At 56.9% G+C, this 12,508-nt stretch overlaps 1 protein-coding gene across 3 annotated transcripts in view; it reads right to left on the reverse strand.

Annotated features, from left to right (window-relative positions):
• BCR (BCR activator of RhoGEF and GTPase) overlaps nucleotides 1–12,508 on the reverse strand; it is a 127,960-nt gene that overhangs the window by 21,676 nt on the left and 93,776 nt on the right. For all 3 annotated transcript variants that reach the window (XM_021687856.2, XM_044921273.1, XM_021687857.2), the window contains 6 exons: nucleotides 8,632–8,753; nucleotides 7,442–7,610; nucleotides 6,767–6,886; nucleotides 5,734–5,809; nucleotides 4,200–4,304; nucleotides 3,473–3,547 (listed from right to left, as the gene is read on the reverse strand). In XM_021687856.2, coding sequence (XP_021543531.1) covers nucleotides 3,473–3,547; nucleotides 4,200–4,304; nucleotides 5,734–5,809; nucleotides 6,767–6,886; nucleotides 7,442–7,610; nucleotides 8,632–8,753 — 667 coding nt within the window. The remainder of the gene's footprint in view (nucleotides 1–3,472; nucleotides 3,548–4,199; nucleotides 4,305–5,733; nucleotides 5,810–6,766; nucleotides 6,887–7,441; nucleotides 7,611–8,631; nucleotides 8,754–12,508) is intronic.

Here is a 12,508-nt window from a genome sequence, read left to right on the forward strand (position 1 = left end):
CAGGGGTTATTTTTGTAGGGGGCCAAGGGCAGGCTGCCCCAAGATGGGCCACTGTGACATGGAGATTCTTCTGAGCTGAAGAGAAACTTTTGCCCTTGCCTTAACTACACAGAAGAATCTAGATTGGGGAGGGGGGGGTCCTTTCTCAAAATAAGGGTTACGAGCAAAAATAAATTTTATCTGAGTGAGCCATTGGTATGGCAGGGCAAACATTTGTTCTTTTTCTTTTTTTTTTACTTTACTTAAAGATTTTATTTATCTGTGAGAGAGAGAGAGCGAGCAAGGCACAAGCAGGGGGAACAGCAGAGGGAGAGGGAGAAGCAGGCTCCCCGCTGAGCAAGGAGCCCTATGCGGGACTCGATCCCAGGACCCTGGCAGATGCTTAACCAACTGAGCCACCTGGGCATCCCCAAACATCTGTTCTTATTGCCCTGTGATATGCATTCCTTTCCTCTCAACTCCCCGACCCCTACCCCCTTCTCCTTAGTTCAGAATGACACATATGCCTCGTTTTGCCTGACTAGCTCTATAATTTCCATCTTTGTGTGGATTTCCTGTATGTACGCTATTAAACTGAATTTTCTCGTTAGTTGGTCTCATGTCAATTTGATTCTTAGTCCAGCTGAAAGGACCCTTGAGGGGCACAGGAATTCTTGTTCCCCGACATTTTCAAAATCAGAAAAAAAGTGGCCTTAATTTTCTTCTTTTAAGATTTTATTTATTTGAGAGAAAGAGAGTGAGTGAGAGGGAGAGAGCATGAGTGGAGGAGGGGAGAAGCAGAGGGAGAGGGAGAAGCAGACTCCCTGCTGCAGGGAGCCTGACGCAGGGCTCGATCCTGTGACTCCGGAATCATGACCTGAACTGAAGGCAGATGCCCAACCAACTGAGCCACTAAGGGGCCCCTTAATTTTCTTTTTAAAATAAAACAACACACCAGCGGCTAGCACAAGCCCCAGCACCTCATGCAATGATTCCACCCCGTGGTGCAATTGAACCAGCACCTCTCAGAACATGCGTTCACTTAGTCCCTTGACAAACCCTAACTAAAGCCTCTATGTGAGCAGAGCCCCATGGCTGGTGACCTGGGCAGAGATGAATGTGCCATTACCACAAGAAGGACGATGCATAGAGAGGGCTGGGGCTGGGGAAAGTGCCTACCACCTGCGCAGTTTGAGTTTACCAACTTAATTGGGGCAAAGGGTGCTGCAGGCCAGGGCAGGGCACTGAAAACAGCTCCGTGCTGGGAGAATTGTGGGGTATGGGGGGAGTGGAGGTAAGGACCAGGGAGGAGGCCACTGCTGGGGTCTGGATGAAGGGTGGGGCAGGTGGCCAGCAGTGACGAGGAAACTCCACTGATAGAGAATGTCATCTTACTGATATGACCAGTAAACCAGATGGTGGTTTCTGGCCTGGCCATGGGGTGGAGGGTGGCACTTCTCACTGGGGCAGGACAAAAAAGAAGAGGAACAAGTTTAGGGGCCCAAGTGATAGGTTCAGTTTGGGGATGCAGAGTTTAGAACGTGGGATACTGAGGACACAGATGGAAAGGTAACAGAGGGGGCCCAGGAGAGCCAAGTGGGGACGGAGAGGCAGGTGCCAGGCATCATCTGCGCTGTTGATGGAAAGGTCCCTGGGCGTAGGAAGGAGGGAGTATACGCAGTGAAGGCCCAGATGGAACCCTGGAAAACACCAGCATTTATGTGAGGGGGGCATGGGGCAGGTGCGCCCAGGGGAACAATTACATAACAATTACAAAAACTTTTTACATGAAGTCCCCATATGACTTTACGGGGGTATAATCTGCATACTGCATAACCCATCTGTTGTAAGTTTGGGGATTTTTTTTTTTTTAAATAGAAGCCAGTTTTTTTTTTTTTTTTAAGATTTTATTTATTTATTTGACAGAGAGAGAGAGATAGCGAGAGCAGGAACACAAGCAGGGGGAGTGGGAGAGCGAGAAGCAGGCTTCCTGCCGAGCAGGGAGCCTGATGTGGGACTCGATCCCAGGACCCTGGGATCATGACCTGAGCTGAAGGCAGACGCTTAACGACTGAGCCACCCAGGCGCCCAAGTTTGGGGATTTTTAGTAAATTTAAACACTTGTGCAAACAGCCCTGCCACTGTTTTAGGACACTGCCCTCTCCCCACAAGAAGGCCTCTTGGGTTCAACCGCAGTCCAATCTTCCTCTCACCCTGAGCCCCAGGAAACCCCTGCCAGGCTGTCTCCAAATTGTGCCTTTTCTAGAAATTTCTGACACGTGGAATGACACGACATCTAGTCTTTTGAATCAGGTGTCTTGTTGGGAATAATTCTCTTTTCGATGCATCCCTGTGGCTGCCTGTATCAGTCCTCTGCACCTTTCTACTGCTGAGTGCTGCTCCGTTGTGTGGATGAATGCGGTGTGTTTTATGCGAACACGCCCTCATCTCTCTAGAAGAAATACCTAAAAGCAGGGTTGCTGGATCACACGGTACAAGTGTGTTTTGACTTTTAAGAAACTGTGAAACTGTCTTCCAGAGTGGCTGAGCCATTTCACAGCCCCAGCGGAGTGTCTGAGGGTTCCAATTTCTCCACATCCTCACCGACATCTGTCACTGTGCACCTTTTGATTATCACCATTCTGGTGGGTATGAAGTGGGACCTCACTGTGGTTTTAATTTACATCTCCCTACAACCATGAGCATCTTTTCACGTGCTAATTAGCTACCTGTATTTCTTTGGTGAAGTGTATTCAAATCTTTTCCTCATTTTTAAAAACTGGGTTGTCTCCTTTGCACGGAGTTTCTGAAAGTTCTCTATATGCTCTGAATACAAGTCCCATATCATGTGTATACACACACACACACACACACATATACATATGGTTTGTAAATACTGTCTTCTAGGCTGCAGCTCATCGGCGATTTCTCGGTCAGCTTTGCGGCGTCAGCGGGAAAGGTCAGCAGCACAGTGCCTGTCCTGCGTCCTCCTACCAGGGGCCCCGAGGGCTCGTGTGGAGGTGGCATGCTGAGGGGTGCAGAGTGTGCTGCCCTGGACTGAAATGCAACCAGCCCCACTGCTCTGACAGCTTGAGCACCTGCAAGGTGCTCCCCACCTCGGAGGGGTGGGAGGAAAAGGGAATCCGTTTAGCTGTCAGCAGCCAAATCTACTCTGCTGGCTGGGTCAGGGCACTGCTGCCCACAGCTTGGAACACCGCCTGTATTTTCCTGTCTGTAGCAGACTCCACTGCCTGCAATGACAAGACCCGCCTGCAGGGGGAGCAGCTCAGCAGCTCCTACATCTGGTCTAGAGACTAGAGACCAGAGACCCGCAACGATCCACTCCGGGTGATCCACTCCGGGTGTCAACCCGCACGGGACCTCACAGGGTTAAGGGTCCAAGGCATCTGATGATGATCTGAGTCATGACCCTGGTTCCTCACAGCCTCCAGCTCAGTGTCCTGCAGTCTTCCTCCCCAAACTAAGCACTTACTTGAGCTCTGCTTAAAGCCGGTGGCGGAGTGGACGATGACATTCAGGAACCCGTACAGCCCTGGAGATTCATCATCTGTGCAAGAGAGCAAAGAGGTGAGCATCCATTCTCCTGAGAGAGGGAGGTGAGTGACAGGCTCTGCTTCAAAATCAACCCTCAAGGGGAGCACCATGTGACTGCCATTTGCTCAGCACGAGGCCAGGTGATGTCATGAGCCAGAAACATATCCATTGTAGCCTCTGTCTCAGGGACCTTAGGATCTGAGTTGGGTTCGCAACACGGCAGACTGGTGACTGAGATGAAACATAATAAGGTTCCCAGGACAGGAAAGCGGAGGGGTGGCATGTGACATGGATGTTGTGCGTGTACATGCATGTGCACAAGCATATACCTGTGAGTGGGAATGAGTGGACGCAAGTGTGTGCACGAGTGAACGCAAAATGCAGCATGACCAAAGGTGTGGACAGGAAGCGCCTGGCTGGGAGGACAGGGCAGCAGGACCAGGCCCAGAGCACAGAGGGTCTGAGATGTGTCGTGTGACCAGGAATGAAGTCACGGGTCTCCTCAACCACCCAGCAGCTGGAGATAGACCACCCGACCCGTCCCATCCACTCCTGGGAGAGGCTGACAGGCCCTAAGCAGCACACGCATTCCTTCGAGAAACCCACGGTCCCAAAGACAGTGCTGACAGCAGAAAGGGACAGCAGCCCTTGGGAGGACAGCCCACCTTCTTTGTTGATGGTCAGTGGAATGCTGTGGACGGTCTGAAGTTTGACACACGAATTGGTCAGCATCTGCAGCTCCACGGACGTCAGGGAGAAGCTTTTGAAACCTGAGAGGGTAGAACCCAGTGCATCACAACCAGCCAGTGTGCATGGCTTCTCAGACTGCTGGGACACCCAGAGGGTGTTCTCTGATGTCCCTGCGCTGGACCTTCACCACACCCTGGTGATGAGCTGTGGTGGCCAGGAGGGGGCGACCTGCTCCCAAGAGAGGAGCTGGTAAGTGGCCAAGCAAGGCGTGGCCTTGGCCAAGGCTGGGCTCAGAGGGCAGGAGGAATTAGCATAAGACTTGCAAACATAAGAGCTGGCCTGCACCTAAGCACAGCCACAAGGCAACTGGGAGAGGATGACCGGGAGTATCTTCCCACACAGACACCCAGCATATCCCCGCCCTGCGCCAATGAGGGCCCCTGTCTCCACCAGGTTAGGAAAAGGGGCTTATTTCTGTTGCAGCGCTGAGCAGGGAATAGACGCTGCCATGCTGCAAATGGTTGGGGTTCCCTGGTTATAAAAGCAAACCCAGGACATGAGCCGGGGCAGGGCAGCAGGCACCAGGAGTGCCTCATCCCCCAGGATGCAGGGGCACTGCAGGGGGAAATGGCTCAGCACAGGCAAGGATGATAAGCCCAGAGGGATGGGAGCTCAGGACAGGGCAGAGGCGTGTGGAGCTCCCAGCCCACCCGGGACACAGTGCTCAGCCCGGCTCTCTCTGCAGGCACTCTCGGAACAGTGCCACCCGCAGCACACCTGGGAACCTCTCAGCAAGGACGGCTCAGGAGTCCCGAACCATACAGCTGGGGTGCAGGGGAAGGACCCAAGCAGCTGCAGCCCCAGGACCTACGGCAGGGTCTGCCTTCCCATCCCTGAAGACTGCCAGACAGGCCCAGGGCCAGCTCTGAGCTCAAGAGGAGGAGAGAACTGCTAAGAGAGGGAAGCACCCAGGGAAGGGACCATCCCAGAGAGAGTGAGCACCCTATCCTAAGAGTGATCAAGTGCTGGCCCCTTGGACAGGGAGTGGGGCCCGCACACTGTGGCTGCCCAGGCGGGTCCAGCCAAGGGCCCCTTTGGCATCAGCACCTGCTAGAGGGTGAGGGAGGCCTGGGGGTGGGACAGGCAAGGGCGCAGAGGGGCCACAGGGGGCAGGTAGGCATCAGAGTAGGGAGGTTCAGGAGGCAGGTGGGGAATTTAGGGAAGGCACTGGGGGAGAGGGAGAGGGAGAGTTCACAGGGAAGGTCAGAAAGCAGGTGGGGGTGATGTATAGGGAATGCGGGGGAGGCCTAGGAAAGCGGGCACAGAGGGCAGGGCCCTAGCAGGAGCTCCTGTCCAATTTATTTTCTGAATCAGAGCTCACGTAGCATCTCACTTGGGTAAGAGCACCACTGCCCAGCCCCTCGGGAAGCAAGAAAAGGCTTGAAACCACAGAAGGAGATGAATATCCAGCCCTGAGGTTCCAAGTTTCTCCTTGCAGATGCCACTTACACTTCTTCTGCTGCTCTCGGATGTTCTCCCTCCACTCAGCACGCTCATAGTCAGAGGAGATCAGGAACGTGTAACTCTGGGGGGCGAGAAGGAGAATACACCCTGGTTACCTCTGCTCCCGCTCAGGCGCTGCTCCCTGCCGCTGTCCATACGGAGTCCGGCAGTGCACCCCTCCCAGACACAGGGACCTGGGTGCCAGAGGCTGGCTGGAGCCTGGTGGCTGAGTGTGCTCACAGCTTGGCTCGTGCTTCTGGCACTCTCCACCCTTCCTGCCAGCCGGGCTTCAGGGCCCAGCTCCCGTGGCCCGTGCAGCTCTTCCTCTGGCACCAGTCCCCTGCCTGGACTGCCTGGGCCACGGCACGGCATGTTGTGGCTTAGGGCCACAGAGAAGGTCACCAGGTGGGATCTGCAGAGGTGAGGGCCGATGCCACCCTGACCACCTGTGTCCAGCACACAAGCTCTGAGCGGTGACCCAGAGACGAGGCTCTTGCAAAGCCCCCAGCTGCCTCCCCCTAGGCTGCGCGCTGACAGCTATGAGCGATGCCCAGAGAGGGAGAGGCCCGGGCTCCAGATGGCATTAGGAGTCAGACTCAGGAGAGAAGGTCCCCCCTCAGGCCCACAAGGTCCCCAGACAGAATCCCTGTCATGAGGGCCAAGTCTGCACAAACCTGCGAACCCCCTGCCGTATTCAGACTTCCTGGAGACCCCACTACCTCCCAGCTGTGAGGGCTGAGCCAGCTGCCTGTCAATCTGGGGGCTTCGGCCCAAAGCACCAGGCAGAGGGACACACGGGTCTGGGGGAGCCATACCGAATAAGCCCCTCTTGGTGTGGGAACGCCCTCCAGAGGAAAAGGGCTGCTGCTGTACAGCCCACAAGGGAGCCAGGGAACCCAGCTGCCACGCGGCTGGGTGCTGGGTCTCGGCCACAGCACAGCAAGGTTCCAGCTAGATGGGAGCCGGGGGCCAGGAGGGTCTGCCTGGGCTAGCAGTGGGAGGCCCCAGCTGGTTGAGCGAGACCGCGGCGGGCGCTCACCTTGCCGTTGCGGTTGTGGACCCTGAAGGCCATGCTGGGGGACATGAGTAGGAGCAGCGACTCCTGCTCTGACAGCTTCTTCTTCAGCCTCTCGATGGCCTTGCTGCCCTTGTTTGCCCTCTGTGGGGAGAGGCCACACAGTCACGTTTCCATTCCGGGGGCCCAGTGCCACCCGGTCCCGTCCCCACTGCTCCCAGAGCCTTCCTCGGCCTATAGGGTTTGTGGTATGGTAGGCCAGCAGGTGGGGGAGGGGTGAGGAAGACCTCTGTCCTGCTGAGCCCACCTCAGCCAGGCATCCCTGAACCGAAGCTCAACCTTCTGGGGACCCACCTTGTCTGTGGCCACCGCATGGTGCCGGCTCTGGTTGGGGTAACCCTCTATGCGAATGCCTCATCCTCACCGTTCCCTCTCCAGAAACAATCAGGGGCCTGCCTGGGGCAGTCCAGAACACCTAGAGGGGCTGATCCCCCTATCTGGGACTCTCTCCACATCGGTGCAGCTGGGCACCTCCCCCACCCCACACGCTGGATGGCTCCAAGCCTGACGGTGGGCCCGCAGGGGTCCCAGCACATCCCCGAGGCCAGAAGTAGGTCAGATACCCAGATACCCGTGCTCGAGGGGTTGCTGCCGCTCCAGCTGCAGGGCCTACCCTTCCTCCTTCCCAACTGGTCTCACCTTCTCTCTCTGGATATCATTCTTGATCTGGGATATCTTGATCTTCATGGCATCCAGCTCCTCGTCCAGCACCAGAGGGATGCTGGGAGCCGCCTCCGACTCGTCCACCGTCTGGAAGCTGAGATCCGTGAGTGGGATGTACCACTTGCAGTCATACTGCTGGGTTTTGCTGGGTGAGGAAATAGCACGTTAACACGCGGACTGCTTTTCTTTGCTAATGTCACTGTTCTCAAGAGCCAAGAAAGCCTAAGTTTGAGGCTTGCATAGTTTATAAGACCTTCAACCCAGCTTGTGGTCCATGCGACAGGCTGGCATAAGACCATCGGCCAACACTGGTGACCCAGCCCTGGTGACCCCTAGCAATGGGCACTCTGCATGTGTGACTTAGGCCTGATCCACCTTATCCTGGGTTGATGGTGGCGGCTCACGGGCTCCCTGAGGTGGGAGCACATCAGGGGCATCCACTGCCCTACAGGATAGGACTGCAGACACCACCAGAGCCGTAGAGTTTGAGGAGCTACAGATCTACCGGGGGTAATCCCCTGCCATGACAGAAGGAGAAACTGAGGCTGTCCTCCGAGATGACTGATTTAAAGCTCTCAGTACGGTAGCGGCAGAATGAGGGAAAGAGCCCGGTTCTGGTCTTTCTCAATATGACCTCTTTTTTCCGTTCCAGCTGGGGCAACCTGGGTGGTCTGATCCCCGGGAGGAGGGGTGTGTTGGTGGGGCGGTTTGTAGCCTAGGCTGAGAATAATTTAGAAGCTCTCATCAGGTCTGGGGAGACAAAGTACAGGGATGGTCTAGTGATGCCCGCCCTGCTCCACTCCGTCAACTGCCTGCCTGCACCAGATCTTGCAGCTCCCTGACCTGTCACTTACTCTTCCTGGGTCATGACGGGACAGTCCCACAGTAGTACCTCATAGGTAGGTTCCCCTTCCACTGTAGGAGATGACAGGCTGGTCACTGATCCTGATCTAGACTGTCCCCACCTTGTTAATGGTGGCCTTTCACCCTGAGCCTGGTATCGTGGCCGGCTGGAAACAATGTAACCTAAAGAAAGTGGCCTGGCCACATAGTTACCGAACTCTTTAGGCTCACTATACAAGAGAAAAAAAAAAAAAGCTAGGTTTCTTTCATCTATGAAACCAGTCCCGGCCGGCCCACAGGATGGGCGCCATGTGGGCACTCACCCTCCACTCTGCTTCTTGAGCTTGGTGCAGAGGAGCAGGTCGGTGAACAGGAAGACGTGGCGCAGCTTGCGGGCCCCCTCCACCAGCTCCACCATGAAGCTGTCCTTTAGCAGCTGCCGGTGCTGTGGGGTGGAGTGGGGGCTCGAGTTAGGGCAGCGGGCCAGCGGGGGGGCTGGGGGGGCTTGGGGGGCTTCACTGCCTTAGCCTCCCACTCTCAGACCCAGTCTCCAGTGCTCCCCCTGTCTCGGCGAACACACACTCTACGCTTTCCTCTTTGCAGCAAGTTTCCTTGGGTGCTTGGCCTGTGGAGGATGGTGAGTGGACAGGGTACCAGCTGTTGGCTTGGAGGCTGGGGAGGGGGACATCACAGCTATGTCAGTGGTCTGCAGGGAAAACGATGTGAGCAGGGTGTGAGCAGGGTGGTCCCTGCCTCTGTGGGGCAGCGAGTGGAGACCCAGAATGGGCAAGAGGCCAGCCACGGGAGGGACAGTCTCACAGAAGGGCTATCATAACAGAGGCCCACAGCAAGAAGAGCACGGGTGGGGCAGCCTGGTGAGCGGGGAGGAGGTGGGGGCCCGGAGCGCTCCAAGAAGGGGACAGCCTGACAATCATGGGAGAGGCCGAGCTTACTTCTGAGGGCAGCAGGAGGCCGAGCAGGGGGCCCACAGCTGGGACCCCATGCCCTGGGTTTCCTAGGGTCAGTGCCCACTGATGGGCAGAAGCCCACATAGGATGCCTGGATACCTGCAGCCTGAGTCTGAGGGGACCTGCCCAGGGCCCACTGGGCCTAGCCCAGGCAGGAGGACAGGAGGCACTGGCCTGCCAGCAAGCCACGTGCCTCGGCACCTGCGTGCTTCATGGGACAGACAAGAACACTCCCACTGGCTCACAGCTCCAAGGGCTGCTGAATGGCACACCAAGGTAAGTTGGCAATTTATCCGAAAAAGAGCACCCAGCACCTCATGAGGGTCAACACCATGCCGTGCCAAGGACTCAAAAACAGGATGAGAGGCTGACATGGCGAGCCTTCCCCATGCACATTCCAGGTATGCGGTGCGAGCACATGGCCTCATCATCGGATGTGATCCCCACAACACCCTGTGGGCAGGTCCTTATGCCCATTTCACAGATGAGAAATAGGAGCCTCGGAGAGGTTTACCACCTGTTCCAGACAGCACAGTGAGTGAGCAAGCGGAGACGCTTGGCGGTCTCTGTCTTGGGAACTCAAAAGCACATAGGAGAGAGACCAGATGCTTAGCAGGAACCCAGCCACCCTGGCTTCTGGGAAGGCCCTCTAGAGAGGGGGACTCCCCGCTCCTCACTGTGATGGCCAGGGAAGGGTCTGGAGGATCAGGTACATACATCGGAGTGGGCAAAGACCCAGAGCATCTCCCCAGCAGGAGGTATCCCCAACCCCCACCCCCACATATGCTTGGCAGGCCCACGCCTGGCTCCACGGCCACCTATAGCCTCAGAGCCCTCTCGGGGAGCCTGGGCCTCCCTGAACTCTCCCAGACTCTCGGCAAGAGCTGGAGCCAGCAGAGCCACCCAGAAGCAAGTGTAGCCTGGGCTGGGCCCCAACACTCCCAGGTGCAAAGGCCACACGTCCCTGTCAAATTCAGCTCGGCTCACAATGGCCAGCTGGCCCCTGGCTCCAGGGAGCGAATGATTTAAACGGGAGAGCATTAAGTTTTGGAAAGGCTGGAGGACGGCCTGCGTGCCAAGGCCATGACTCATGGTCACTCACCCTCTCCCTGCCTGCCGGGGGCAGACAGCCCACCTGGCACTGCAGCCCACAGGAAGCAAGAAAGTGTGTGCACCTGGAGAAATGTCCACACAGAGCTGGAGATCCTGGGGCAAAGCCTAGGGCAAACCTGACAGCTGGGTCCTGGTCAGGGAGCAGGTCTGCGAAGGCTCCTGGGACCCTGAAGTCCCAGAGGAATGAATGGACAGACGTCTCCGCAGCAGGGATATGACAGAGGGTCTTCCAGCCCAGGAGGCAGGGACCAAGGGACTCTCCGTGAGGGGACATGGATCTTCTCTCCATACAAAGGGGCTGAGCTTCTGACCACCACCAGCAGGGGGACCCCACGTCCAGCTCAGAAGTAGGCTCAGCCCCTCTGCCAGTAGGTCAGAAATGCCCAGAATCCCAGCAGCGACCACCCTCTCCACCCCTCAGCTGGCCCACCCTCTCTCCCTGCAAGGTCCTGCTGCTCACACATTCAGCTGAAGCGCCGCATTCATCCTCCACAAGATTACTGAGTGTTACCCTGGTGCTTGGGGCAGCCCACACACCTGCCCTGCTGTGTGGAGGGGACACAAGGCTGACAGGGAGGAGCACATGGCCCCCCCTGGGGCTCAGACTGCAGCCCTGGGAGGCTCTGAGAGGCAGACTTTATTTTGATACTATGACAGTCGCCAGGCCCCTCCCCGTGAACTCTTGCCTATGCAAACCCTCATCTGAGAGAAGCCCCAAAGCCAAGGGTGCCCCAACACTTCCTAGCCAGCCCACTGCCCCCAAAGCATCCCAGTCCAAGCCCTGCTCTGTGCCACGCTCTGTCTCCAAGGGCCGTCCAGAGCATGTGAGTCGTGCGTGTCCCCTGCCAGACCCTTGCAGAGTGCGGGTGGTGGACAACAGTGGCTACGTTCAGAGTAAGGCTCTTTCACTGTGAGTTTTCCCTGTCACGTCACAGTTGCCCTCTCTCCGGAGGAAGCACTGGGCCTTGCTTCTGAACCCCAGGCCACCTTGGGGTCTTCCAGCATGCCGGAACAGAATAAAACCAGCAAATGGGTAGGAGGGGTCTCCCAGCCTTAGGAAAACAGGCCCCCAACTACAACACCAGCAAATCCACAAAGGCAGCCTGGACCCCGGCAGAGGGACAGAGTCAGGGGAGCGGCAGGGCAGTAGGCGAGGGGAGTGGGAGGGAGGGGGGGCGGTGGGCATCACACTGTCTATTATTTCCCCAGGCCCAGGAGTAGTCCTGAGGCACAGACTCTTAAGGCTGGTGGTCCCACCCCGATGCACAGTCTAGGGGCTGTGCAGATGCTGGGTAGGGCCTGGGTAGATGCTTTCTGTTGCTCAGAGCCCAGCCCAAAGCCCCAGGTGAGGAGGGATCCTGCTGCTGAAACAGGCCCGTGAAGAAACAACAAATTCCTATTGGCACAGATACCATTTCAGGAAAGAGAAAGGCCAAGGGCAGATGATCGGGGAGGAGGACAAACATGAACAAGGGATGAAGAAGCTGCAGCCCAACAGCGAGTTTGTGAGGGGCTGCTCTGCCCTTTGACTGAGGCATCTGAAGGGCTGCCGGACCCCGTGGCCATCACTTGGGCCTCCTTCAGAACCCTGGCTTCTGCAGAAACGCCCTGCCAGCCCACATGGGACCAGTGTAGAGGCGGGAGGCCAATGCCTGCCCAGGAGACGTCCCTCTTGGAAATGCTCACCAGCCCCAGTCCTCAGCACCAACATCCAGTGCGGCCCGCCGGTCAGGTCCTCCAGGGGACACAGGCTGGGCCACAGCTTGGCTGCACCGGTTCACGGCCCCATGGCATTGTGGGCTGTGGTCTAAAGATGGCATGAAGTCGGGTGGCTGGAAAGGACTGTCCCTTTGCCTCAGCATCTTGTGCAAACACCCCTGGGTAGAGCTGCAGGAGAGACCCAGAACCCGCTGGACCCGGGATAGGGTAGCACCATACTTCTCGAGGTCTAGGGGACAGTGACTCAGAAGAGCCAGCCCCTTGGGGCCACAGGAGTGTGTCTGTGCCAAAGAGAATCCATGCGTCTCTGTGTCTCTCTGTGTGTGTCCCCATGTAGGCAGGCATGTCTGTGTGTGTATATCCCTGTCAGTGTATGGATCCTGATCTCTGTGTGTCCCCG

Source organism: Neomonachus schauinslandi, chromosome 14 (genome assembly GCF_002201575.2).
Source record: "Neomonachus schauinslandi chromosome 14, ASM220157v2, whole genome shotgun sequence".
Classification (NCBI taxonomy): Eukaryota; Metazoa; Chordata; class Mammalia; order Carnivora; family Phocidae; genus Neomonachus; species Neomonachus schauinslandi.